Consider the following 24,981-nt stretch of genomic DNA (forward strand, 5'->3'; position numbering starts at 1 on the left):
AATGCAGAGAAGAGCATCCATTCAAGACCAAGCTTCCCCTCATAGTGCCTCATCTATAATAATCTACATTACCCAATTATTGCCCTTTCTCACATACCCCCTCCCCGGCTGGCCTCCCGTAGTTTTTACCGCCGCTGCCATCAATATGTCTGTAGCGGCCTGCTGCCTGAAGGGCTTCGCCTGGAATGGCACTCCAACTGGTCGTGTTGAACAGCTCACGGACCGAAACCAAGCCTACGTGACCGGAAACAACACTGACATCGGCGTTCTCGTGGTCCACGATCTCTTCGGTTGGACATTTCCCAACATCCGACTACTAGCCGACCACATTGCCAACGAGGTCGGCGCCACCGTCTACGTGCCAGACTTCTTCGACGGCGAAGTCCTCCCCTTTAACGACATCCTGGAAGAGAAATTCGCCAACCTGAACATCCCCGCCTTTATGAAACGCAATTCACGAGAGGCCCGTGAACCCGAAATTTTCGCCTGCGCTCGAGCTCTGCGCTCTAAGCACGCTAAAGTCGGCGCGGTCGGCTACTGTTATGGTGCCTGGGCGGTCTTCCGGCTCGCGGCCGCGGAGCACCAACCTCCGATTGTGGACTGCGTCTCAGCAGGTCATCCGAGCCTGTTAGTCAAGGAGGATATCGATGGGGTCCGCGGGTCCGCGGTGCCCGTTCAAATTTTGGCGCCGGAAATCGATCCGGTCTACACAGCCGAGCTGAAGTCGTATACGTTTGAGACGCTTCAAAAGAATGCGGTTCCGTTTGAATACCAACATTTTCCGGGTGTGGCGCATGCTTGTCTCGTCCGGGGTGATGAGCGGAAGCCTGGAGAGAGGGAGGCGATGGCCAAGGGCAAGACTGTCTTGGTCTCCTGGTTTAAGTTAAATTTGTCTTAACTCAAACAGGTAGCAAATTGCTAACGAAAATTCGAACCCTGCTCTTGGCTACCTAACCCGTTAAAGTGCACTCGCGTCTGACCCGTCTCTACCGGATTCACAGGGCTTATTATCCCTTTGGTTCGGTAACACTTTCCGGTTAGAGGCATCCTTCTCCCGCCTAGGACAACAAGCAATATGGATAGCGAAGAAAAGCGATGCGCCTCGAATGGCAAAGGGTCTCTCAGAATCGATTAAGGCAGGATATCAGGTGGGAGGAAAAGTTACTATTAGAGTTCCACAATACCATCTACGTCGATGACGTCATGCTGGGTGTGCAATACTTTCTTTATAGGCTTTTCGTTTCTAATTTTGAGTCGACTTTTCCTCTACTCGCTTCACGAAACCACCGTGTCGACCTGGCTAGGTGTGATAGTTGATCACTCAGGCTTCCGACCCCATATAACCTTCTGCCGGTAGTATGGATGGAGCTTGCCTTGGCGTGCCTCACGCCTGAAGTGGGCAAGGTAGACCTGGATTTCGTCCCTCGACCAGCCCAACGTGTTGGCAATGAATAGTACGTAGCCCTCGGTATCTGCCTCCATTACCATCTGCGTGAGCTGGCCCAGTTCCTTCATCTTCGGGTCCTTGGGCCAGGTCCCGGCGGGGAGCTATTCGCCGCATAGCGGTTAGTTATCGCAACTCTGGTTGACAATTTATCCATCAATTGATCGGTGGTGGGTCTTTCACCTTAAATTCAAACTCCTGGATGTCGACGAAGCCAGCCTCTTCCATACCCTTTCGCTGCAAATCTTCTCTTACCACGGTAAACGGCCTTCCGGTCTTCTTCTGGCCCTCGGCAAAAATCTTTCCCCACTGCCCAACAGCGGTATGATCCGTCACTGTGTCATCGTCGCTTTCGAATTTGCACTCGGGTTCGAGACTTTCAACCCAGCCTCCCGGCCGGCATGCTTTGTAGGCCTCTGCCAATAGCTGCGACCAGTCGGGAATGCTGCCGATGAGCCAGCGCATGTGGATGTAGTCGAAGGAATTAGGCGCAAAGGTCCAGGGCAGAGTGCAGTCCTCTATTTCGCTGGAAAGAGGGGAAGGGACAAGTACCAAATTAGTACCGATCAGTGACTCGGTAACCGTTATTGAAGCGTATTTGGAATTCGTCTAGATGGGCGCTCACATACAACTTGAGATTAGGAGGGACCCAGCCAGGCTGAATTGGGGAGATATCTGTTCCGATAACTTCGGCCTCTGGGAACTCGTCGGCGAAGTCGCTAGATAGGTGGGTTGTTAGCTATCCCAAGAGACCTCAGATGGGCAGTAAATGGCACGCACATGGCCCAGAGACCTATAAAATCGGGGTGTTAGATCATGGAAATAGCGGGGGATACACACGGGACGCATCATCAAACCATCGTACCGGTTCCAGTTCCCACGTCAAGGGCTTTCTGTGTTCATCAAGGGTTAGTCGGAAGGTCAATGCGTCGACGGTGGTGTCAGTCTGTAGGTAGGTGCAGCTGAGCGATCGAGAGGTATTCTTACGCGAACTTTACCCTTCTCCAAGGGTGCTTGGTATAGTTTCCCATCACATGCAAGAGTCATCGTGTGGTGGCTAGTCATTGATCGTTAGAAAACTACTCTATTTCGGGTCCAATGCCGAAAGGAGGGTGTCGTCGGCACTGGGTCGGATCGGAGCATCGCAGTGTTGACGTACTTGATATCCATCGACTCGCTCTGTCTTTCGTCGTTCGCTCCCCTTAGAAACGAGTTACTTTAGCCATAGCTACTCAATGAAGTCTGTTTCAATCAGCGCCCGATTGGGGCCCGTCACAATCTTACCAGTATTCCGCATTGCCCACCTCACTATGATACCTCCGGCCGTGCAGTGTGCGATATTTAAGAATACTACAGGAGATGGAAGCGGTCGATGACGGATCAAGAGTTCCAATAGCCGACTCGGCATCGCCATCGTCACCTTCACTCTATACAAAGGGCCAGTTAGTTGGGGATGTGCAAAGGAGTGCGGATGAAATGCAATGGGTCCCGACGGACCGGCGCTGTCTCAACCCAATGCTGAGGCGGAAGAATTCCTGCTGCCTCCTCTTCCGGCGTCGGAGAAGCGGGGGACTTTCGGCGCGGACTGCTGGCTTTTTCGGCAGCTTTGTTGTCGGCCATCTTGCTCAGAGCTGGGATTGACACCAGTGCCGGGGGAAACAGGCAGATTACTACTAAGGTGGACTTTTCTTGGGTAGAGACATGAGAGGGAAAGGCAGGGAATTATACCTGAACCTCGAAGCAGAGAGAGGGGGCTTCCTCAGACCATTGTTAGTAGTTTGGTAAATTCGGGACGGACCGTCACTCCACTCGGGGCTGCTCAAACCCCTTCCGCGACCTGCAGTGCAACACTGGACTGTTGGTCGTGCTGAATATCTCCACATTTTCCAGCAGAAAAGAGACATGTCAGAACGTTGTGCGCCAAGACAGATCGCCGTTGGAGCCAACGAACAGAATTCTGGTTTGTGGTGCATACATCTCTTGCCTACTGTCTCCAATTCAGGGCATATTCCCGTGGTCCAACGGCTTCGTGAGGGGTCTCCATGCCCGGCGTAATAGCCAATGCCCATGTGTCCGTATCCAGCTGCTCGTACTTCCGGTATGTTCTTTTGCACGCGGTTCTCCCTCTTACGAAGGAGTCGATTACTATCACAAATAGCGGGTCACTGGCTCTGGCGTCTCCATCAAATATTAGCAGTCTTACCACTCTAACACATCAGTGAGAGTATTGGAGCTTGGGTAGCAACAAGGTATTCACAATGTGGGCTAACATCAACTGCCTTTCTCCAGTAATGCCTGAAAGTGTCCACTGCATTCTACACATCGCTCTAACAAGGTAGAAAATGACCTGTAACATGCCAACGCAGGGAGACGATATTGCAGATGAAAAATGGGCTTATAATCCCACTTTATTAATACTACTTTCCTAATTCGCCGCGAGGATTCCTGGGAAATACCTCGTACACGCCATGATTGCTTGCGAGAGCAGCTGCGGCAGGCTTACGTTAGAGAGCTGCGATCCCCGCTGTTTAAATCGGCGTTGTCACTTACGAAGACGTTCGAGATTTGCTCCTGCAAGGGGCTCGGATAAATGTACTGATTTCACTTCCACATCATTTATGCATATATGCGTATTTGGTGATGTTTATGTGCTCGGGGCTCGCTATGTCGTCGATCCTTCCTCCTCTTTCAGCGACTGAGACAGATCAACGATGCCGTAATGTCGGGAATCTTACGAAACTAGAGAAGTTTGTGTAACACCAGACCATTTCATTCACATCGTATATGTATCACAAACCCCCGCATTCCCTGCTTCGACTCTCTACCTCCATCATTATGATTGCATTGGCCATTGATTCCACTGCGTGTGGTACAGCGTGCACTCCGAACCTCTCTCGCAATTCTTGCTTCCCCAAACATGGTTCGCGAACCGGAGCCTCCTGAGGCACCCCCTCTCTTCACCACTTCACCCAAGTCTATTCTCGAAGACGCTGAGCGTGTGGTAGACACATCCCGAAATGCTCTGAATCACATAGCAGAGTCGGTCGATGTCGCTTCCGCTACCTTTAACAACGTCCTCCTGCCCCTCGCACACGCCGAGAACGCTTTAATGTCTCAGGCTTATATCCTAGGCTTCTATCAATATGTCTCGACCGACGAAGGGCTCCGGGAGGCTTCAAGCAAAGCTGAAAAAATATTCGATGACTATGATCGAGAGTGGAAGATGCGAGAAGACATCTATGTTCTTGTCGACGCTGTGAAGACAAATACTATTGAGACTAGTGCCCTTGATCCCGAATCCGAGCACTTCTTGAACCGAGTCCATCACAATTTCATCAAGAATGGCATGAAACTCCCAAGGACTGAGAGGGAGCATCTCCGCCAGATCCAAACGCGCATCACAGAGCTTGCTGCTGAATTCGGGGACAATTCTTCGCGAGGCAACGAGGGAGGACTATGGTTTACACCGGAGGAACTGCAGGGCATTCCCGAAGACCGTTTAGCCGAGCTTCAGAAGGGTTTTGGCGAAAATGAGGGCAAGCTCTTCACCTCATTCCTCAAGGACGTCAGCCTCGTTCTAAGATTCGCTGGGAGCAGCGAAACCAGGAAGAAAATGCGCGTCGCGTATGACCATCGATGCAGAGAGAATGTGCCACTATTTCGGGAAGTCGTAGTCCTTCGGGATGAGGCAGCCCGGTTGCTTGGATATCCGAATCACGCTGCGCTCGAGCTGGAAGAAAAAGTCGCAAAGACTCCAGAGACTGTGAATGCATTACTCAGTGACCTGCTTGCCAAACTGAGGCCGCTCGGATTAAAAGAGTTGGAGAAGTATAAAGCGGTTAAACAGAAAGATCTTGAATCCAGAGGGGAGATTTGGGACGGCAGATACTACCTTTGGGACCAGCCATATTACAACAAGAAGCTACTCGCGGCCGAGTATTCACTTGACCACGAAGCCGTTGCCGAATGTTTTCCCCTGAAAAGCACAGTCAAGAGTATGCTCGAGATATTCGAGCAGCTATTCGGTCTCGTTTTTCGAGAAATATCGAGCGATGCTATCCCTCTGGATGTAAAGAAGGCGCGTGTGTGGCACGAAGACGTACAACTATTCAGGGCCTGGGACGACGAGACTGGTGGTGCCGGATTTCTTGGTTACCTATACTTGGATCTTTACACTAGGAGTTTCAAGCCTGGGCCATCGACTTTTCCTCTTGTTCCAGTCAGTCGTTTCCGTGGACATGGATGCCTTCTAGGCTGCATATTTAAAGAGCTAACAAGGCCTTTTAGGGTTATCTTCGACCGGGAGGCACGCGGAATTACCCATCGGTGGCCTTGTTGTGCAATTTCCCCAAGCCAACTCCAAAAATTCCCAGCCTGCTACCTCACGGAGATGTTGTGACGCTCTTCCACGAGCTTGGCCATGGAATCCATGACTTGGTGTCGAAAACCGTCTTCGCTCGTTTCCACGGGCCCCAGGGGACAGCCGTAGACTTTGGCGAGGCACCAAGCCAGATGCTCGAGAACTGGTGCTGGGTCCCGTCTCAGCTAAAACTGTTGAGCCGACATTACTCGTCCCTCTCCCCGGAATATCTGACCGCGTGGCAGGGAAAGGTAGCATCGAAGGGATCAACCACGCCACCCGAGATACACATTCCCGACACCATGATAGACAACCTAACAAAAGCAGAGAATGTGCATAGGGCACTAAGTCAGTTGAATGAGCTCGCCATCTGTTTCTTCGATATGGCGATTCATCAGCCCGAAACGCATGAAGTCATCGAGAAGATGGATATCTCTGCAACATTTAATCGTTTGCACCGTGAGTGTTTTCCGCTGGATGGGCTTGGGACTCTGGGCGAGGAAGAGAAATGCGGCCACCCATACACGAGGTATCGAAACTTCATCAAGGGAGACTACCATGCAGGATATTATGGATATTTCCTGTAAGATTTACAACCCGTAGTAAGTGACCGGATCCACTAACTTAATTTCTTCTTTGAGGTCAAACATCTTCTCCGCAGACATCTTCGAGAGTTGCTTCAAGGGGAACTTGCAAAATGGCGCAAAGGGGCGAAGATATCGGCACGTACTCTTGGAGAAGGGGGGAAGCCGCCCAGAAATGGAATTTATAGTTGCACTTTTAGGGCGCCAACCAGATCCAACAGCGTTTTTCAAGGAGTCGGGACTAGTGTGAATCGATCATGTATCACATCTTTTCATTCCACATTTCTTTCTTCTATAGTAACGACGCTTAGCAAGTGCGATGTATTTCTAATTTAACCCATCATATAACAAGTCCGAGGCATTGTAAATCGACGGAGAGAAAAGAATGAACCGAAATTTCGGGATTGGTATTGACCGCCCAGTTACAATCCAAAGAGGTAGACCACATCAATATATGGGCTAGTATTAGGATCACCCATCTCGAAATGGATTTCAATCAATTACGGGGAGCATTGGGCAAATGAATAATTAATAGTAACAAATAAAACTGGGAGGAGTTCCATTTTGGATCTTTCTCATACTCTATTCTCTTTGAGTCTCTCTGCATTCTTGGGATATCTTCTGGGATCTGCTGCGTCCCGGGCGAGAGACCATTCCCGAAGAGCTTCGTAGTCGCGCCACGTGTGGTCGACATCAAATATTGGTATGATCTACCCACGATTGTCATCCCATCGGATAGGGATCAAGTTCATATCACCTGAGTACATGAGGCTCAATCGGGTTGAGTGAGAAGAAGTGAGAAGAAGTGAGAAGAAGTGAGAAGAAGTGAGAAAGGGCTCCCACTTGATAATGGTTCGCTAGATGTAGATGCACCAGATTCTCTGGGCCTATCGCCTCTTCATAGGGCAGTAGAGGTCGGCTCCGAATCACTTATATTGTTGCTCTTAAAGTATGGAGCCAATATTAACGCCTAATTAAGGAGCCGGTTAGTAGTGACGCATGGACACATCAGCGACCAGTTTTCTTCATCTCGTCACAAACGTAAAGATCACCCTTTTCAAGGCAACATTGAATGGTGATTTTAAGAATAGTAGTGGCAGACTTCGCAATACCGATATTATTATTCCTGGAGACTGTGAAGCTGAGCCGTTTTATACCCACCCAGCGCCGTAATAATAGTTTCAAAAATGAGCACCAATACCTCGCTGCCTTAATCGCCTCTCACCTACCATCCTGCAGTACCGACCCAGACCGTGATGGGGATCTACCGGAAATCAGGCCCTTTACCGAACACTCCTACCAGAAAATCCGCGCAATGCATAGTGTGCTCGGCATCCGCGGTAATGACGTCAAGGTTCCTTTTCTCCATAAACGCCCGGAACTGTTTCTTCCAGATCGAAGCGCAGTGAGCGATGCGATCTTTCATGTTGGTATAGTAATACGTCATCTCGGACATTTGTTAAATGGTCAGACGCTGCTGCATCTTGGCCTCGTCCGCAAACCCGAACCACGTGCCGTCCTTCTGATATTCCTCGATGGCAGCCTGGTCCACGCAGACAGCAGGTATCCAGTGGTTGGTGAGAATGTCATACTGGCATCCGGATTTCTTTGCTTCTTCTGGTGTCTTACTGCAGAGAATGAGTTGGGGCTTTTGGATGGGGTCGCTGTGACGGGCTGGTGGGTGTTCTCGGTGATGGATGAATTATCGCCTCCTTTTGGAGGACTGCGAACGGCGGGAATAACAACGGCGGCCCATAATAGAGAAGTGAAGGCGAAGGTGATTGCAGAAGTCAAGAAAAGTAAGAATAGTGTCCCTCGCAAATGGGCGGCGGGTCTTCTGGCTCCCGATTGTCTCGGTAGGAGGCTAGCCCAGCCCGACTCGTGGCTGGTCACGTCCGCGATAAACGGTATTGACTCGTCGGTTTCATCCATTTTGATTGTGTCAGAAATCATGGCTTTTCTGTTTTCTGTGACCATTCTCTCTCTTTATGTGGGTGCCTCAGTAGGTGTCTGTGTTTTGTCCACCAGGCATCACGGATACAACTCGTCCATTGGGTGGACCTTGCCATGCGTGAGATGCCGGTCTGAAGCGAGGTCACTGGTGTGGGATCTGGAAAATGAAGATGTGACTATCGGGGTGATTGCCATACTGCACTGACAAGAATTGGAGTTTCTCACATCATTCGCAGAAATCAGTAATTTTCCGCGTAATCCATGGTTCTTGCAGTTCGGCATTTACGTGCCATGGCTCTTGAGTGATGCAGGTCTATGATCTCTTGTTCTTGCCTGCGCACTGCCGAGCTCAACGACTAATTTCAACTGTTAGTGTTAACAGTAAATATTACCATGGTCTGCTTGCTTCTGTAAGTGACGGCTTTCGTATACATATGTAGCAGTCCAAAGGAAAAAGTAGAAAGTAGTGAACTGTGCTTTACTACAAACTCTAAATTATTCTATTGGATAAAGAAAATAATATCTGCGGAGCCCGTCTGCTTGTTTGGAGCCGCCTTCGTTTTCCGTATGCCACAGAACAAAACCCGATACAATCAAACTCCAAGAGGGGAGGTGAGAAGCGTGGTTAAATAAGCAATGCGTCTATTAATGAACGGCCAATCCATTCACCCAACTCTGATCCAGACATTTCCCGTCGTTGCCAGCATCCACCATGACGTTTTGATGGCTAGGCCTCTTGAGAGTCCTTGAGGGCACTCTAGGAGGCTCAAGGCTTTCGGAGAATGAGTCTTAATAGTACTTCGGTTCCCCAAGTCCCTCTGTGTAAAAAGATATCACTCTGGTGCTTCGCTAGTTGTTAAATGGCAAGGAACGTAATGAGTCGATGACGAAGAATTACTAACAGTCTATTGGGCTCAACCATGCATGTGAGCATCCTCATATCGTTTTCCAGCGGCGACTTCACCCGGGAAGCTCTTGGTGATCTGGTAATCGGCCGTGCCACCGCCGTCACCAGGTATCTCTTCCTTCACAGTGAGCAACTATCTCGAAAATGCATTTTCAGCTGAGAGAGAAAATGGCAGGAAATAACATATGCGGTTCGAACTGGAGCCGCAGCGACCAGCCCAGCGAGGAGAGCGAAAAAAGCAAAGAGGTACCGTATGTTGAGACGAGGACTACGTTTGGACATCCAATATCGGGTTATTCTGCGAAAGGAGGTTCTTATTTCGTGGTGAGGAACTCTCGTCAGGGTGCCAAAGCTGTTTCGGAAAAAAGAACGTGTCCTGGCTAAATACCTGGCATTAGGAAATCGCGAGAGGCGAGTAACATGAACTTACGTCTGCCCCCTTGTTCTCGAAGTGGTCATATCCTCTCGTCCCGTCAGAATATGGGCTCTGCAAGTGGAATTAGAGATCAGGACATGGATCACCTCAGACTTCGTCGCATGTAAGTACGGAATGGCAAGACCCGTTATTACGTGAGAAATAATGGTACGCGAGAATTACCGTAACGAAATCGTCGCCATCGGCAATCCGATGTTCAGTCTTACACCCACCAACGGAGCTCCTGCGTAATGCCGTCTAGTCTCTCTAAGTCCCATGGATACTGTGGAGATAGCCATAATAGGAAGGATTGAACTCATGGTATCGGAAGTTATGATTCATTTTCGGAGTCCTGGTCACCAGGGTTCCCCCTCGTCACAGAGACCGTGCTTGAATGTCCTTGAGAATTGAACGCAGTGACAAGCCACTTGAGGCGACGCGAATAGAGCGACCTGTTGAGAATCTGCGATTTTGAACCTGGAAGTGTAAGTAGATTCCTTGATGAGCGAAAGTGCTGGCCATTACATCGATCCAGAAGCTTCAGCTTCGTCATGTGACAAGAACATGGGTATTAATGCGTCTCGAATCGTTCTGCGCGTCTGTCACTTGGAGGCATTTTTAGCCAATCCAAGCACGATGATCCATTCCAGGCACCTACATCCATGAAATGAAGCCAAATTCAGGAAAAGCATCAAACCTTTAACCTTTGAGGTTCCCCCGAATTATTCGTTTTATCGCCATCATGTCGCAGTTACAGTCCTGTCTCATTCCTTACATCTTGCCTTCATCCCCTCGTTACCGATGCCTTGACCGCTTCAGCATCTCCTCTGAAGAGGAGGATGACGAGGGCCTCGTCTCCTTCTGGTCCATTGTCAAGTCACTCCTTCATCGAGAGACCTTATCACTTGACCATGTCATCGACATTATCGATACCATCATTACAACGCGTCTCGGATGTTGTCCTGAACTTGGCAGCTTCTCTACCCTGCGAGACTTGCTCTCTTCGCGGGTTAACTTCCTCACCGAGACCTGGCCAAAGCTTGCAACCGTCGCCCTGGACCTACCCAAGTATTTTCCTAACGGAGAGCTGCCAGTCTTGACACCCGAAAAGTCATTGGGCCTGTCAAGAGGGGCGGTGGCCTGTCTAGTCGTCCACCAATTTCTCTGCACCATGAATGCGCCATTTAACCGAGAGTCATATTATGACTTTAGTATATGGTATGGTCCCGAGCAGCCGCATCCAAAGGCGGCTGAGATGTACCTGACTGCGCTATGCCATTATTTGGAGAGTTTACCCTCATCGTCAAACTTGCTCGAAAATTCTCTATTATCGGAAGAGGTTACATACAAACTCCACCAGGGTCATCTTGATTTCAGCGAGACTAAGTCTCTCACTAATTTCGATGTCCAATTCGTCCAGGAATACGATTCAAGCACCTTGCGGCAGGACGTCCAAGGACCAAATTCCGCAGTCGTCATATCCGCCAACAAGCTGGTTGGATTCGGGAAATCGGCGACCCAAGAGGAAATTTACGTTGGTGTTACTCCCGAGTCATGTCCCGCAGTCCTCTTCACACCAACTTTGACCGATGATACCGTGCTCGTTATCTCCGGCGCACGATCAACTCTACATGTCACGGGCCAGCGACGGAACATTTCCTGGACTCGGCTGCCAATACCTGACGGGCAGAAATCTTACAGCGAATGGGCTTCTGGGTGGAAAGGAGGGACAATGCTGTTCATGGACGCTCTTGAACTTGATATGGCTATAGACACCAGCGGAGATCTGGCCGATCTGAAACCCCACAACCTCGAGAGAGATCTCCGCAAGGCTTACGTCGGATTCTCATCGTTTTCATTCAGGACCATCATTACGGGACCTTGGGGCTGTGGTGCGTTTGGTGGCGATCCCGCCGTCAAGGCCACCATCTTGTGGATGGCAGCGTCGTTGGCGGGCGTTCCGACTCTCAAAATTCTGCTCGATCCATCGCACTGTGAGATCGGAGAGAAGCTTCAACCCTTTATACAAGCGGCGAGGGCGATGACTACAGGGCAGCTCAAGGCTCTTTTAAGCCATGTTCCAGGGAGCAGGCGCAAGGTAGAGATTTTGGACTGGCTAATAGATCAGATTGGCAAATAAATGGTCCATGTATTCATTACCTCTGCACTGCCCAATAGAGAGAGGAATAAGTAACGGCTGGCTACTGAAGCGTTTCGGCAGCGAAAGGCGAGGGGACAAAAGATGGGGGAACAGAACCGATCCACATTGATTCCATTTTCTCACCCAGTGCCACTTCGCCGATTGCCTAACCGACCCACACGCCTCTGTTTCAAGGTGGCTTAGGGGACAGTGTCTGGACCCTGTGAGCGACGAACGTTAAAAGAACACAGCAAGAAAGGGGTCATCTTCGAATCAGGGGCCTCTGAAGGTCCCCTTGATGACGTCAAGGTCAAGATGGGGAACTAGGCAGCGTGTCTTGAGCCTCACATGCTCAAGCCAAACCCGTTGAGGAGTCTGTTGTCCAATAATGTCTCTCTCTATCTTCGCTGCTGGCAATGTTGCACCCACTAATATCAAAATCGAGACTTTTCAACCTCGGCGCGTGCTGGAAGATCTCCTGCTGGGATGTGAATTCCTTGTCTCCAACAACGGCCTCGCTCGCTTCAATTGCAATAGTCTCCAAGCCGGGACTGCCTCTGAGCACACTTTCCAAACCCGCAGCCAAGATGATGCTCTCTTGTAATATTGAGGAGGCGGATTCCATCGGGTCACAGCCTGCTACCGAATGCCAGAAGAGTATCGGAATCCGGGGAGCCGCAGCTCCAAGATGTACCAGCTCATCAAATTTCATGCCCAAACCCCGTGTCTGCGGGTCTAACCATGACATGGAAGAGGGGCACCGACGTGTTCCGGAAGCAGTAGCAGAGCAAGACGTGACCATATCTAGTTTTAGTGTCCAATCTCTCTAAGTTAGGGCAGAGGGTAACCAGAATTTCAGTTAAGATCTCTATTATGCACCTCGTCGAGAGAGGATAGTCCTCACCCTTGGGAAGCGTCACAGTATAAGCTTATGCATTTTCATGTCACAGAGACGGAGATTTGTGAGGGGGACGATTTATTGTCTAACGGCCGAGTGAACGATAACCTCTCAACTGCGGGTCTGGGCAGCTCATGAAAGTCCTTGCCAGTCGCCGCCATATCTGCAAGTTGGGCTGCGATACATATGTGGGGCTGCGATGGCTCCACAAAGCATGCTAAGTTTAGCTCGAACTGAGGCAGCGTGACGGTGGACGTGAGACCGAGCGGACGCGAGTTGCTTGAGTTCTTGCACCTCCTCCATGCTTCACCACGGAAGAAAGCATGGGAAGTTAATTTTCGTGTACAATTAATGTATAATATCTAGGAGATATTTTCGACGATCTGGATGGGGATGCTGAGGAAAATTGACGTGGCAAAAGGACGAGATGCATGTCTCCAGAGCCAAGGGCCTCAAACAGCGAAAAATGAGGGAGGAATTCTCGTGAAGGCAGAAACTGCCAATGCAAGTATTCTGGAACCGAATATGTGGCGGTGCCGCCTGTTAATTGTGCATCGACGGTAGTACCATAGCACCTTCCCACCTTTTGCAAGAGGTGCTTCCCAAACCTAGATTTGATAAGAAACCTTAATCGAACACGTTTTCCTGCAAAGAACCAACAGGCCAGTCTATGTCGCTTTTAATGCTGGCATAGTCTCACCTCCCCCCTCTACGGGGAAATCAGAGCCACGAGGTATAGAGATTCGTGTTTGAATTCGTCTTCGCTATTGACAGCAAGAAGCAGCGGCTGCCCGCCTTTTTTCTGCCAACTCGAAGGGTGGCGGGGCTGCGGCTTGGCCGCACAGTGCGTTCCCACATTTCGATTCGCGCTGGGTTACTGAGGTGGAAGGGAGAAGAAATGAGATTGAATCAACAAACCGGAACCAGGGAAGGATGGAATGGATGGAATGAATGGACGGAAGCTAACTAAGTTGAGGCCACCAGACACCATGAATTATAAATAGTCTTCACTCCGAGACGACGATCAACCCGGGCATATCTCGCATGCTCTCTTTTTTTTTTTTTTTTTTCCCCTGCCCTGAGATGTGTAAGATGAAGCACGCCAGGAATAACTCCTTTTCATTCCGGCGGTATTAGACTGAAGATGCCGCTTGGGTCTAGCAAGAGGTTTCATTTGGACAGGAATGAACCTCAAAGAAAAGGAGTGTGTGGAATGCGAGTGAAAGTGCCACCATGTTCAAGTCAATGATTCTAGAACTGTGCTCTCAGAAACACGAGTCAGCATAATCAAGTAATGAACGTATTTCCCTGCGATAACTTAGAAGAAGGTATCGTTCCGTTCTCTTGCTGCTGGGACAAAATGCCAGTGGTTGTAGTCTCGCATTCCCTCAATGATATCCCGCCTGCAAACAGAAAGAGGGGAAAGAAGGGAGACAGAGAGAGAAAAATCGAGGAAGTCTGAAACACACGCCTAAACGGAGAGAAACCAGGACGGGTGCGTCTGCCCTCAAAGCCGCGTCAGTACAGAGGCAAACTCCGGCTCATGCCAACATTGTGTCGCCGATCGGCTCTCCCAAAATCCAGCCAAGCAAAGTTAGGAAATTCTGCCAGCTCTCAGTGTCGGCCTTAATACCCTTCTCAAAGGGGACGAGCTGGGACACCCGGAGCTCGACGTCATTGGTGCATATATTGACCACGCCCTGAACGATTCGAACCGTTCTATGTGATGCGCTCACCACTGTGAGCTGCGCTGGTGCGTTAGTGGTAGGAAGAAGGATGCAGGATTGGTCTTCTTGGGGGTATGGTCAAGGCAGCAGGAGGTGGAGGATGGCTTACAGGAAAGATTGTTTGGTGGGCGTAATCGGGGAGCAACGCGCTCTGACACGTAAGCCAGCAAATGGCCGTCAGCTCACTGGTGGAGATGAATCCGTCCTTCAACTCCTGCTCGTCGACTAGAAAGCAGGTTGTATGCGGCTTCGAGGGGTCAACGTATCCGTCGAAGTGGAGGTCTAAAAGCGGCTCGGTGCAGTAACGCCACACATCCATGACATACCAGTCACAACCGATATCATCGCGGCTGTATCGGAAAAGTTGGGTGATGTTGTGGCTAGGATAAAGTTAGCGTAACCGCTACTAGTTAGAAAGAGTCCCAATACCGTAGGAGTTGTAGAAACCACCAACCCGAAAGCCCGCCACTTTGTGCGGTCGGGTATGATACATGCACCGCGGCGATTCTTGACCTGACGCTGCGTCAAGTAGTAGTTAATAAGGACGTAGAAGGACCACGCTTCTTGGCGCCGAGCACCCGGGAAGTCGGGGTCATAGAAGGGATCGATGAAGTCTTTGTAGAGGGGTTCAGAGAGGTCATTGAGCAACTTCTCAACATCTACCTGGGCGAGAGGCCGAATCAAGGGCTCAACACAATTTGGAGATGTGCCCGTGGCGAAATCGAGGGGGGTAACGCGGATTTTCCGCTCCTCGGCCTCTCCAAAGCTGAATCGAGGGCGGTAGTCCTTGTTGGCCTTCAGGACGAGGTTCTTCAGGAATCGGTTTACGTTGGTCCTCATCTCCTTAGTTGTCAACATGGAGGGAAGCTTCGAGCTTTCGTTGGCCATGTTTACTAGGGTGTGTGATCTCTGCTCTTGCTTTGAGCACCTTCTAGGGGGATCAGAGAGGGATTATTGAAAGACTGCGCGTAGAGAGTATTTTTTTTTTAGAGATCAATTGATGTATTATATGTTTTGTGTCGTCCGACCTGGCTGTTACTTCGGTGACCTGGCTCACCGGCAATATCTCCCACGTGATATCCACCTTTTTCTGTAAATGATTAGGCGCTGGTGTTAGACAGAATGGGACTCAGCTTTTTGTCTTAGCCATTGTCCTGACGTAGAAGTCATTCATCACAAAGCAATTGTCAGAACACAAAATGCACCACATTCACAAATTGATTGAGGTAATCGATTACCACTCGTCGTCACCACCATCACCGATATACAAATCTTGTAAAACCTGTAGAATTCGAGAAGCAATCAAACCACTCAATTGAAGCCTTGAAACCTGCACCATAGGCCAGGGATAACGATTTATTTTATTTTTCAGAACGACGCTGGGCCAAACCACCTTGAATCGACAATGCTAATAAAATCTCCCCCAGCCTCGACATGGATTTCTTCTTATTTACCGGGAATGGCCCATACGATTGCATCGTCAGGAACGAAAGGTCTGCATCATTGTCGCCGAGGACATAACGGACATAGTCAGAGTCAAAGCTGGCGACGTTAATGTATATCTCCTTTGCGTCTTGCGAGATCAACATGCGCCTACATGGCGGCCCAGGTTAGTCAAAGCCCCTTCCGAAGGCCTCTTCGCCTATTACAGATGAATCGATTTTCTCTCACGCACCTGTACGTTGATGGCTTGCTAGTCTTTCTGGTCTTTCCGGCCGAGGTCCCGTCGACTTGAGGGGGATGGTCACAGATCCATGCAGCCATTTGAGCCGCCTCCTGCATGAGGATGGCCTCTGTGTTGGTTTTAGTCTGGAAACGAAGGCATGATTTGGCCTCGACGATGATTTGCGTGTCTCTTGACCCCTTCGCCCGAAGAAGGCCATCAACTCTGGCCTCATAGGTTTTGTCGCCCCGAATATTCATTTTGAAGCGCTTTCGGGCGAACGACCATTCACTCTTTACCTTATCACAGTGCAAGGTGAGCGCATTCAAGAAGTCAATGAGGGCGTTGACAATCTGCTCGTCCTCGACCACGCCAAAGGACTTCGCGTCCACACCAGTGAGAGGCAAAGCAGGTGTCAGCGGAGAGAGCACCATTTCTTCCCAACTGATATCCTCGTTTTCCTCGGCTCGGAGCTCCAGCTTGACGAGGGATGCGTCAAGACCTTCAAGAGCTGTTCTCGTGGCAAGACGATTCGGAGTCGGAGTTATTGGAAAAGCTGCCTGGGACTGGGACGGCGCCACAGCCGTGCTCGGAGCCGAGGCTAGTGTGAATTCCACTTTCCGGAGCAAGTCCTCAGGCTTCACCTTTGAATTCTTGCATGATAGGTTTTGATAGTGACGAACGAGAGCAAATGTTCCTTGGTGCTTGGCCAGAACGCGGCCGTCCATCCCGCTGCATTCCTCATCATCATAGGTTCCAAGGTATCTCTGCCAAGACGACAAATTTTGCAGAAATTTCCGAGCGGTCCTCAAGTTATTGAGTTCGATGAATCCCGTACAGGCCGTCTCGAAACCCGTTTGGCTAATATGTCGGGGCCACAGAACCCGCAGGAGAAGGAATTGCTCCATAGTAAATTTGGAACCGGAGTTCTTATGTTTGCTCTCGTGGATAGACCAGTGCTTCTTAAGCCGAAACCCCTCTACTTGCTTCTCCCACTCTTTCCTATCAGCTGGTAAGTCCATCGCGGCGATAGGAAGGAAGTAAACCGAAGAGAGAGCAGCTGACAGATGGGAACCGAGACTGAAAGGATGGCATTGCTCGAACTGCATGCAGGTAAGGGATGGGATGGGCGCTGGAGATACAGGGATCAAATACTTTGCTCGGGAGGTGCCGGGGTCAGGCCAGCGCAGTGCAAAGGCAATGGACCGGCCGTCACAGTGCCCGAAGCCAATCATGAAGCCTAAAAATGCGCGGTGAGTAAGTGTTTGGGCTTGTCAAGTTTCTGAGCAATGTGATGAGCTCGGCGCCCTACAACTACCCTTCTTTCAGACCTGTAAAACCAGCTGGGTGCAGTGGCTACTTACAGCCAAGTGACGCTGGTCGTGACACTTATAGCATCTTTTTGTTGTCATATGGCTCAGCTGTAAGTGAGTCAAACATGATAACACTTAAAAACCTGAAACCGAAACCCTGATCTGTAAGATCATGTGTCCGCCGGTTTGCTGCGGAAGTCGGACCAATCTTAGCCTCCCGGACAGCGCCCTCCATATTTCAGGCTATCCTTCCACATCCTTCCACCAAGACGACCTCCCTCTTTAATTACAACTAGTATTGGGGCTACAGAAAGACACCGTTTCAGGCTTCGCATGATTCTTTTACCTTGGACCTTGACTAGATGCTTCGCCGTTGAACGTGCCAATTCTCGGCGGTTTTTGGATGTGCATCATTTTGAGAACTATGATACGGTTGCCTGCCTTGGAAACAAACGTCGTAAAAGCACAATCTTGTGAGGTCCCCTTCAAGAATGTTCCATTGGCCGGATCGTGACAATGAACAGGTGGAAAGTTGTGTGGGCTCATATTGGGACGAACGACATGGGCCGGGCCTACCTGGGCCTTTGTGTGCGCGGGCCATCTGGTATCCGTCTTCTGGTTTTACCTTTGGTAATATAAACTTCAAAATTAGAGACATTGGGCAAAACTTGCACTAGGACCGATCCTGGAGCTTGTGCCAGATTATCACAGACGTATTGGGGGTTGGAGCATCATCCAACTCATTGTTTCCAGGGAGCTTAAACCGACCAAGCCCCCTTCCCCGCGCTAGAACAAAATATTGGCTCTTTCCCCCTTCTATTGCTAAACTAAAAATGAATTGGATTGTATATAAGGCTGTGCGCTTAAGCGCCTTTTATTTTCTGTATCGCCTGAGAACTGATTAATCGAGCACATGCGACCATTACCAAAAGCAAGATCAGAGACGCCGCTGCCCAGTAAGCGAAGGTAACCCGGATTTGAGCAATGTCCTCGGACATCGAGAACAAGGTGCCGATTAAGCTCAGCGGTACGAATAAAGTTGCGAGGAGTGTCAGTTGCTCGACACGCCGCGAATCGGCAGTGCTGATAGCCGACGCGACCACGGTTGTGAGTCGGTCGATTCGTTTTTCGTAGTCCTCCATCCTATCTAACATATAGGCGAACTCTTCTGCATAGGGTTCGAAGAGTTTTTCCACCCTTCCGAAACCGAAACTGCCGGGCGGGCAATCAAGGTCCTCAAGCTGGGACAGTCGCGGCTTTGCCTCCAAGAGCATCTCCCGGAAGACAGGAACCCAACGACGCCAATTGTGTAGTTTCCTGAGCACGGTATCAATTTGGGCCTGGGCCAGAAACTCCTTTGGGTGCGCAACTTCCCAGTCTATCGCGGAGAGACGTGATTTCAAGTACTGGCTGACCGTGAGCCACTCGGCGCCGACAAGACGAAGAAGAACTAGGGTGGGGATACAACGGGCCGGACATGTAGTAGGTTCCCTGTCCCCAAGGGCTTCATCTTTTCTTTGCGCGCAGGCTATAAAATCTTCGAAAAATGACGCTTCGTCGGAGCTTTCTGCCGACTTGGAGCTTGGTTGGACTGGGGCAGCTTTCACTGGCGGGAGCGGACTCCAGTTTCTATGCCCTCGCCACAATTGGAATCCTGCTTTGATAGTCGGGTCAAGTAATAAGACCCCTAGAATCGGGCGGATGATCAGAACTCCACTTCAAACAACGTCCAGTTCCAAGAAAGATGGATTGCCTACCAATATCGCATTCACCAACCCTGCAATTCTTCTTCCAAAAGGAAACTCTGGTCCTCATCAGCCCAACTCGTCCGTCGACCCTATCCTCATCCGTGGCTTTCGCAGTACCCTTTATCCAGTCATCGTTTCCTGGCGTCCGTGGTAGCTCATTTAATGCATGACGCTGGGCTTCTATGTTTGGCGTCTTGTTCCCCGGTGACTTTTGAAAAAGTTCGGTGGATCGCCTCACGACCCGCATGCTCTGGGCCCTCAAATTTTTTAAATGAACTGTTAGCCACTCCCTGAGGGCTAATGTAGCGTTGGTGATATTTTTTGCTGGGTCTCTGTCCCAGTACACTTTGTTCTCGTCATCGTAGAGTCTCCTCCCGACATTAAACCTGTTCGCAGCATCCTGGCCCTCGCGGAGGCTTTCGGGTGATGGAAAATACCGAGCTCTACAGAAGCGGATTTGGACCCAATTTCTGCGGCGAATATCCATCTGGAAGCTTGGCGGGTCCCAGAAGGGATCCCGGATGTTGAACCAAACGTGGTCATAGATGTGAGCCCTGAAGAAATCCGGCTCGATCTCGAGGTGATATCCAAGCGTCTCGATAACTTCACGTGAGAGGTCCTCGACAACAAAGAGCTTGAGCATGACCTCGCCTTGCGCGGACTTTTGCCTTTTTCGATCCAGAGTTGAAAGAGCCCTGCGAAGATCTTCTGGGGTCGTATACCTGATAGGAGGGGCGACTTCGCCGTCGCTCAAGTATTCAAGTTGGCACACATTTGTCCTGCGAACTCGCTCTTCTTGGTCCTTCTCTAAGTTCCACCACCTAGTCAGCCTCGGGGAAGCCGATCGTCACTCCATGTGGTTTCAGCTCACTTCTCTTATCGACATCACCCGGGTATGTATAGGCATTTCTGGCATCATCTCCAAAGAAATTCCGCCATCGAAGCGGGTCGGTCCCAACTTCCATAAAATCCGCCAGGGGCTTCAAATTTGGCCATTTCAACGAAACCCTCTTGACGTAGTTCAGATAAGGACCGGCATCGTGTCTAAGGAGAGGTGTTAGCAAAGCCGCCCAAGCCAAGCCAGTCTCGGGATCGGCCTAAGTTGAATGAACTCACGAAGAGACCTCCCAGCTTTTTCGTCGCTCTTGTTGCCGGCTCTCTTGGTAGATGTCTCCCGTATGATAGCGAGAACTCCGCCAATGCTCTTTGAACTCCCAGTGTTCGGCCATGGTGAACCACAGCGTTGAGACTCAGATCCCAGTGCGATCGTGGGTGACTGGCATAACGATGTCTAAGATAATAAACTACGACAGAATTGGGGATTCTGGGTGACTGGCGACATGGTGCAGAGGGAAATTGAAGGAGCGGGGCCGCAGCCTGGCGGACCGGATTGCAGAATATGCAGATTGACGAAACAATGTCGACCACTAACAGGGGCTGTTGTTGGGGTGACTGCAGGATGCATCGGTCAATGCATATTAATAGTTGATGCCCCCAGTCGAGCTGCGGATCTGGTAAACTGAGCACCCTTCCGAAGGCTGAAACCACGACACTTATTACTCCATATTTCCTAGGACACCAGCGATTCCATGAACACCGACCTTGGTTGTCGCGGGCTGAAGCCTTATCCACAGGGGAGCTATCTTCAGTCAAGGACAGAATGGATTATCGCGTATCAGGGAACCGGCAGGATGACGAGATCATCATCGGTAAATGTCGACAACTGTGCAGGGCCTTGCCCCTTCAAAACACCGCCATGGTGGGAAAAAAAACGTCGACATACCGGCCAGGTTTATTATTGGAGGGGAACCAACATGTGGATTCACATCCCGCACTTGCACGGGAACAGATCGTGACAACCAAACTTTAACCCGACGCCACTCTCCGGGGCGCAACAAATCAGCGCGACTGCCAAGCGGGCTAGGCCCTTTTTGAAACCCGCCCGCTTCGAGCTGAATGCAGGACGAAGCAGTGCAGGCGCCAACAAAACTAATCTTATTAGTGAAGCAGGCGCTTCGTTAAATGAGCAGGACGCGAGTTCCAGGGGCACAGAGACAGGTCACCTCAGAAAGATGACTATGATTATATTATCCGCTTCTCGTCTTCCAGTGTTGGTTGGAGACCTTCATTCCTTCTTAACTCCATCCATTCTCGAGTTTTGTAACACTTGACATACTAGGCGTTTGAAATCCACACTAATACCTCGCTCCATCTCTCCCTCCGAGCCCATCCCTATTAACGACAATCATAATGGCGTTGAGAGTTTGGCCTCCCAAACTGTCCCAAGTGTGGACCCTGGTCTGCAACATTGGTACGTAGAAAAACAATCCATGGTATCCAACGGAATCCAACGGAAGAGATCTAACACTGGAAACCGAAAGGCATCATCGCTCTCACAATCTGCGTCCTCGCAAGTTGCCGAACTCCGACGGAAAGCAACTACAGCCTAATGAACGCCGACCATGACTTTCTGCAAAAGATGCTGGGCGAACAGTGTTATAATGCCAGCGAGCCTTTCATCCCAGATTCTTACCGTATTGGTCTCTCGGGTAAGCTTCAATATTGAGTCATTGACGTACCACACCCGGCCGGGCGGTAGTGTTCATTTCTCTGACTCCCTTTTCTGCTATCCAGGAGCGTGTCGAATCGAAAAGGAAGCCACCGCCTGCGAAAACAGACTTCTAAAAGTGAACTGGGTCACGTTATTCGAAGCCGATGTAATCGCAGCCAACGCAACCGGAAACCAAGCCGCCATCCTCGACCAATGTATCGAGGGTCTTCACGAGGAGGGTGTCGATCACGCATTCACGAGCAGACTAGCGGCGGCTATCTTCGCCCTGCTCATCATCTCCATTTTCCTCAACGTGGGGGCACTCGCTGTGGCAGCTTGGACCGGCTCCGGTTTCATAAAGCCGGTATTCATCATCGAACTAGTGGATGAGATGATTCTCGTGACTTGCATTGGTATTTTTATTGGGATCATCAACCATGAAGTTGGGCGATATATTCCTGATACCCTCCGACTTCGAGATGTGGATGATAAGCAGATCCTTGGTGTTGGGTTTTGGATGTTGGTGGCGATGTTCGCTACGAGGGCCGTCTCTCATCCACTCTTGTTCATAACTACTCTAGTGGTTGCGTTGATTGTTGTCATTGTTCCGATTCTCCTGCTGCTTGCGTGCTGTTGCGGAGGGGACAGGCGGGAGGAAGTGGTAATCGATATTCGACACAGGATAAACGGCATGTATGGGGCTGAGGAATGGGAAAAGTGAGGATGACGAACAAAGAACTCAAGAACTTGAGTAAAAAAACTCGGACATTTTTCTTTTGCATATTGATGAAGCTTCAAAGGCATTAGTATATCATTTTATATTGATGCAGTGAAGGATACATCATTGGCTTGTGACTTCGAATAATACCGACTCTAGTTTTATACGCCGTCAAACCCCAGGAGTGAGCATGCTCATCGTATTTCTCCGCCTACTCCTTCTTCTTGCTAATTCGAGGCAAGCACAACCATAGCGCGAGCAAAATCCCCAGCAAAGCCAAGATGATGGGCTGCAAGACTTGCACGCCCTTCACTTGGGCCAGGGCACCCACTCCGAAAGGAAGTACCGCAGCACCACATCCACCAAAAGCGGCGGCGAAACCAATCACGACGACATGCAGGTGACGGGGAAGCAGGGCACTCGCAACAAGCACGATTCCTGGGAAGAACGGGCCAATGAAGAAACCCTGGAGGGCAACCGCAACCGCCGAGACGTAAAAGTTGGGCACAAGCCAGAAGAGAATCTGGAGGCCCATTGCGGCGGCAATGTAGACCTATACAGAGAAGTATTGTTAGAAACTTGTACTATTGCGTTAGACGGAGGCAGAGAGGACGGCTTACGGAAATCCCCAGCTTGACACCTAGGCGGGGGGTAACGAATCCCAAAACTGCACGACCCACCGTGAGACCGAGCCAAAATCCAGTTGCTGTCATGCCACTAGCAAAGGCGTGTCCGTCCCGGACCTGGATCATAAAGGTGACAATCCATCCCCCCAAGGCGACTTCGACACCGACATAGGCCAGGAGGAAGACGGCGCAGAGCCAGGAAACCCGGGCTGCGGGTCGTTTGAACAGAGCATCCTTCAGTCCGGTCTTGTTTTCCGTGCCGTGCTCTTGATGGTAGAGTTTTCTGTAGGCCTCGCCAGTGCAACCCCAAAAGGACCAGGGCAAGACGACTAGTTCTATGGCAGCCATCGCGATCTACACAGAAGATTTCGAAATCAGCATCGAGTTTCGAAACTAACCCGCTGCTGTAGAAAAAAGACCAGGACACTCAACACTTACCATGACATAATAGAAAGTGTACCACGGTAAGTGCGCCTTGGTAATCATGGTCGTCGCAATCAACGGGCTTAAAACCCCTCCTGCGCCGTAGAAAGCGTGCATGAACCCCAAGACTTCACTCGCCTTGGCCAGGTTACCGACCCAGGCATTCCAAGCAGCATCGCCAATGCCGTTGCCAAAACCGGCGAGGATAAAAGCGACGACAAGAACGGCATACGGGGGATGGAAGCATATGATGACATAGGCTGCGAGGTGGCAGGCGCCACATATCGTCCCGATTCCTCGCTGTCCGATCTTGAGATGGAGCCAATTGTTCATGATAGCAGAGGCGACATAACCCGCAAATGGGGACAAGAACACCAGAGAGACAATGGTGTAGTTTAGATCATAGTATTTCTCCAGCTATGGAGACATTAGCGACTGCTCCTAATCACAACTAAGATCTCGCAGACTCGGAGGAAACCTACGTAGGGAATCAATGCCTAAGAAGTAAAGACGTCAGTTTCAAGGAGCTTCTTTCTTCGCGGGCTCGATCATTAACTCACACCGTAAGCTGCATCGTTAGCACCCATGACCAGCAGACTCCAAAAAGTGGCTGGTACGCGGTAGGCATTGATACGAGGGTAATTCCATTTCTCAACAGCATTGACCACGGGTCCATCGGGACCACTGCCTCCCAATTCCTCGAAATCGACGAGTTCCGCTGGCGGACGGGAACTAGATCGGGAGCCGGTCCGAGTCGAAGAACCCAAGCGAGCGGCCCCTCGGGTCCCCGAAAAGCACTTCCCGTCTTTGGTCGGAGAGGGCCGAGCGGGGAGCACCGAATAATCGGTCAGCTCTACAACGCAAGTGTTGGATCCGGACGCCATGATTCTTGGGTGTGACTCTATAGAATGGCAATGAGATTGAGTTTTGGAGAAGACCGGCCGAAAACCCAGAAGAGCGGGGAAGGTGAAATGGGCAACAGCCACGCCCTGCCCTGGACAAAGTCAGACAGACAACCGCGTCCTACACATTTCAACGTGGCAAATGTGGTTAGTGATTTCGAGGTCCACTTCCCCACCGGTCCTTTCCTCGTATCGGCATTGTCGGGCCGCGCTCCGGATCCGTGTCATTGTCAACACGTGGCAGAGCGACACTAACCCGGAATCGGAGCAGGAGCGGACGGGACCACCTGGTTGACAGCTGTCCACTTCAAACCATCTCTTGAGCTGGGATCTTTCGGTCACACATTCACATTAATGATATCCTTACTTCACATATTATTGTTTGGAAGTCTTGGGCGTTAATCGTAGATTGAGCATTCCCTACCTCGGGCGAGACTCTAGCATTACACCTTGATCACATCATTCTCCCCTTCAGCTCAAAGTAACGATATCAACATAGGAGGTGTGCTCGGGACAAGCTAGTCAGGAGGTTCAAGGAAGACGCTTTTCATGACCTTATTAAGGACAGAACAACTCTCACTTTCATCACTCCCCATTTCTTTCAGTGCA

At 50.4% G+C, this 24,981-nt stretch overlaps 6 protein-coding genes and 2 pseudogenes across 6 annotated transcripts; 4 read left to right on the plus strand and 4 right to left on the minus strand.

The window, feature by feature from the left end:
- Window positions 1-145: 145 nt before the first annotated feature.
- On the plus strand, window positions 146-898 carry SAPIO_CDS1249 (annotated as a pseudogene; the record flags this gene model as incomplete).
- A 419-nt stretch (window positions 899-1,317) lies between these two features.
- SAPIO_CDS1250 (uncharacterized protein) lies at window positions 1,318-3,064 on the minus strand (the record flags this gene model as incomplete). Its single annotated transcript, XM_016784564.1, has 9 exons — window positions 1,318-1,548; window positions 1,628-1,970; window positions 2,074-2,163; window positions 2,225-2,237; window positions 2,310-2,337; window positions 2,432-2,501; window positions 2,604-2,645; window positions 2,729-2,871; window positions 2,942-3,064. 9 exons carry the CDS (start codon window positions 3,062-3,064, stop codon window positions 1,318-1,320), a joined length of 1,083 nt encoding a protein of 360 aa, XP_016645680.1.
- A 1,297-nt stretch (window positions 3,065-4,361) lies between these two features.
- Window positions 4,362-6,391, plus strand: SAPIO_CDS1251 (uncharacterized protein; the record flags this gene model as incomplete). The annotated part of the gene is made up of 2 exons (XM_016784565.1): window positions 4,362-5,663; window positions 5,732-6,391. The coding sequence occupies 2 exons, from the start codon at window positions 4,362-4,364 to the stop codon at window positions 6,389-6,391; spliced, it is 1,962 nt and encodes a 653-aa protein (XP_016645681.1).
- Window positions 6,392-7,847: 1,456 nt separating this feature from the next.
- On the minus strand, window positions 7,848-8,320 carry SAPIO_CDS1252 (uncharacterized protein; the record flags this gene model as incomplete). The annotated part of the gene is made up of 2 exons (XM_016784566.1): window positions 7,848-7,931; window positions 8,018-8,320. 2 exons carry the CDS (start codon window positions 8,318-8,320, stop codon window positions 7,848-7,850), a joined length of 387 nt encoding a protein of 128 aa, XP_016645682.1.
- A 2,085-nt stretch (window positions 8,321-10,405) lies between these two features.
- SAPIO_CDS1253 lies at window positions 10,406-11,803 on the plus strand (annotated as a pseudogene; the record flags this gene model as incomplete).
- Window positions 11,804-14,242: 2,439 nt separating this feature from the next.
- On the minus strand, window positions 14,243-20,381 carry SAPIO_CDS1254 (uncharacterized protein; the record flags this gene model as incomplete). Its single annotated transcript, XM_016784567.1, has 11 exons — window positions 14,243-14,446; window positions 14,538-14,808; window positions 14,883-15,359; window positions 15,457-15,518; window positions 15,883-16,021; window positions 16,104-17,331; window positions 17,981-18,029; window positions 18,331-18,854; window positions 19,162-19,959; window positions 20,024-20,196; window positions 20,269-20,381. 11 exons carry the CDS (start codon window positions 20,379-20,381, stop codon window positions 14,243-14,245), a joined length of 4,038 nt encoding a protein of 1,345 aa, XP_016645683.1.
- A 1,220-nt stretch (window positions 20,382-21,601) lies between these two features.
- Window positions 21,602-22,424, plus strand: SAPIO_CDS1255 (uncharacterized protein; the record flags this gene model as incomplete). The annotated part of the gene is made up of 2 exons (XM_016784568.1): window positions 21,602-21,701; window positions 21,787-22,424. 2 exons carry the CDS (start codon window positions 21,602-21,604, stop codon window positions 22,422-22,424), a joined length of 738 nt encoding a protein of 245 aa, XP_016645684.1.
- Window positions 22,425-22,632: 208 nt separating this feature from the next.
- SAPIO_CDS1256 (uncharacterized protein) lies at window positions 22,633-24,354 on the minus strand (the record flags this gene model as incomplete). The annotated part of the gene is made up of 5 exons (XM_016784569.1): window positions 22,633-22,974; window positions 23,042-23,401; window positions 23,486-23,887; window positions 23,953-23,967; window positions 24,031-24,354. The coding sequence occupies 5 exons, from the start codon at window positions 24,352-24,354 to the stop codon at window positions 22,633-22,635; spliced, it is 1,443 nt and encodes a 480-aa protein (XP_016645685.1).
- Between the last annotated feature and the right edge of the window lie 627 nt (window positions 24,355-24,981).

The sequence above is a fragment of the Scedosporium apiospermum genome (assembly GCF_000732125.1).
Source record: "Scedosporium apiospermum strain IHEM 14462 chromosome Unknown SEQ_SAPIO_0055, whole genome shotgun sequence".
Taxonomy (NCBI): Eukaryota; Fungi; Ascomycota; class Sordariomycetes; order Microascales; family Microascaceae; genus Scedosporium; species Scedosporium apiospermum.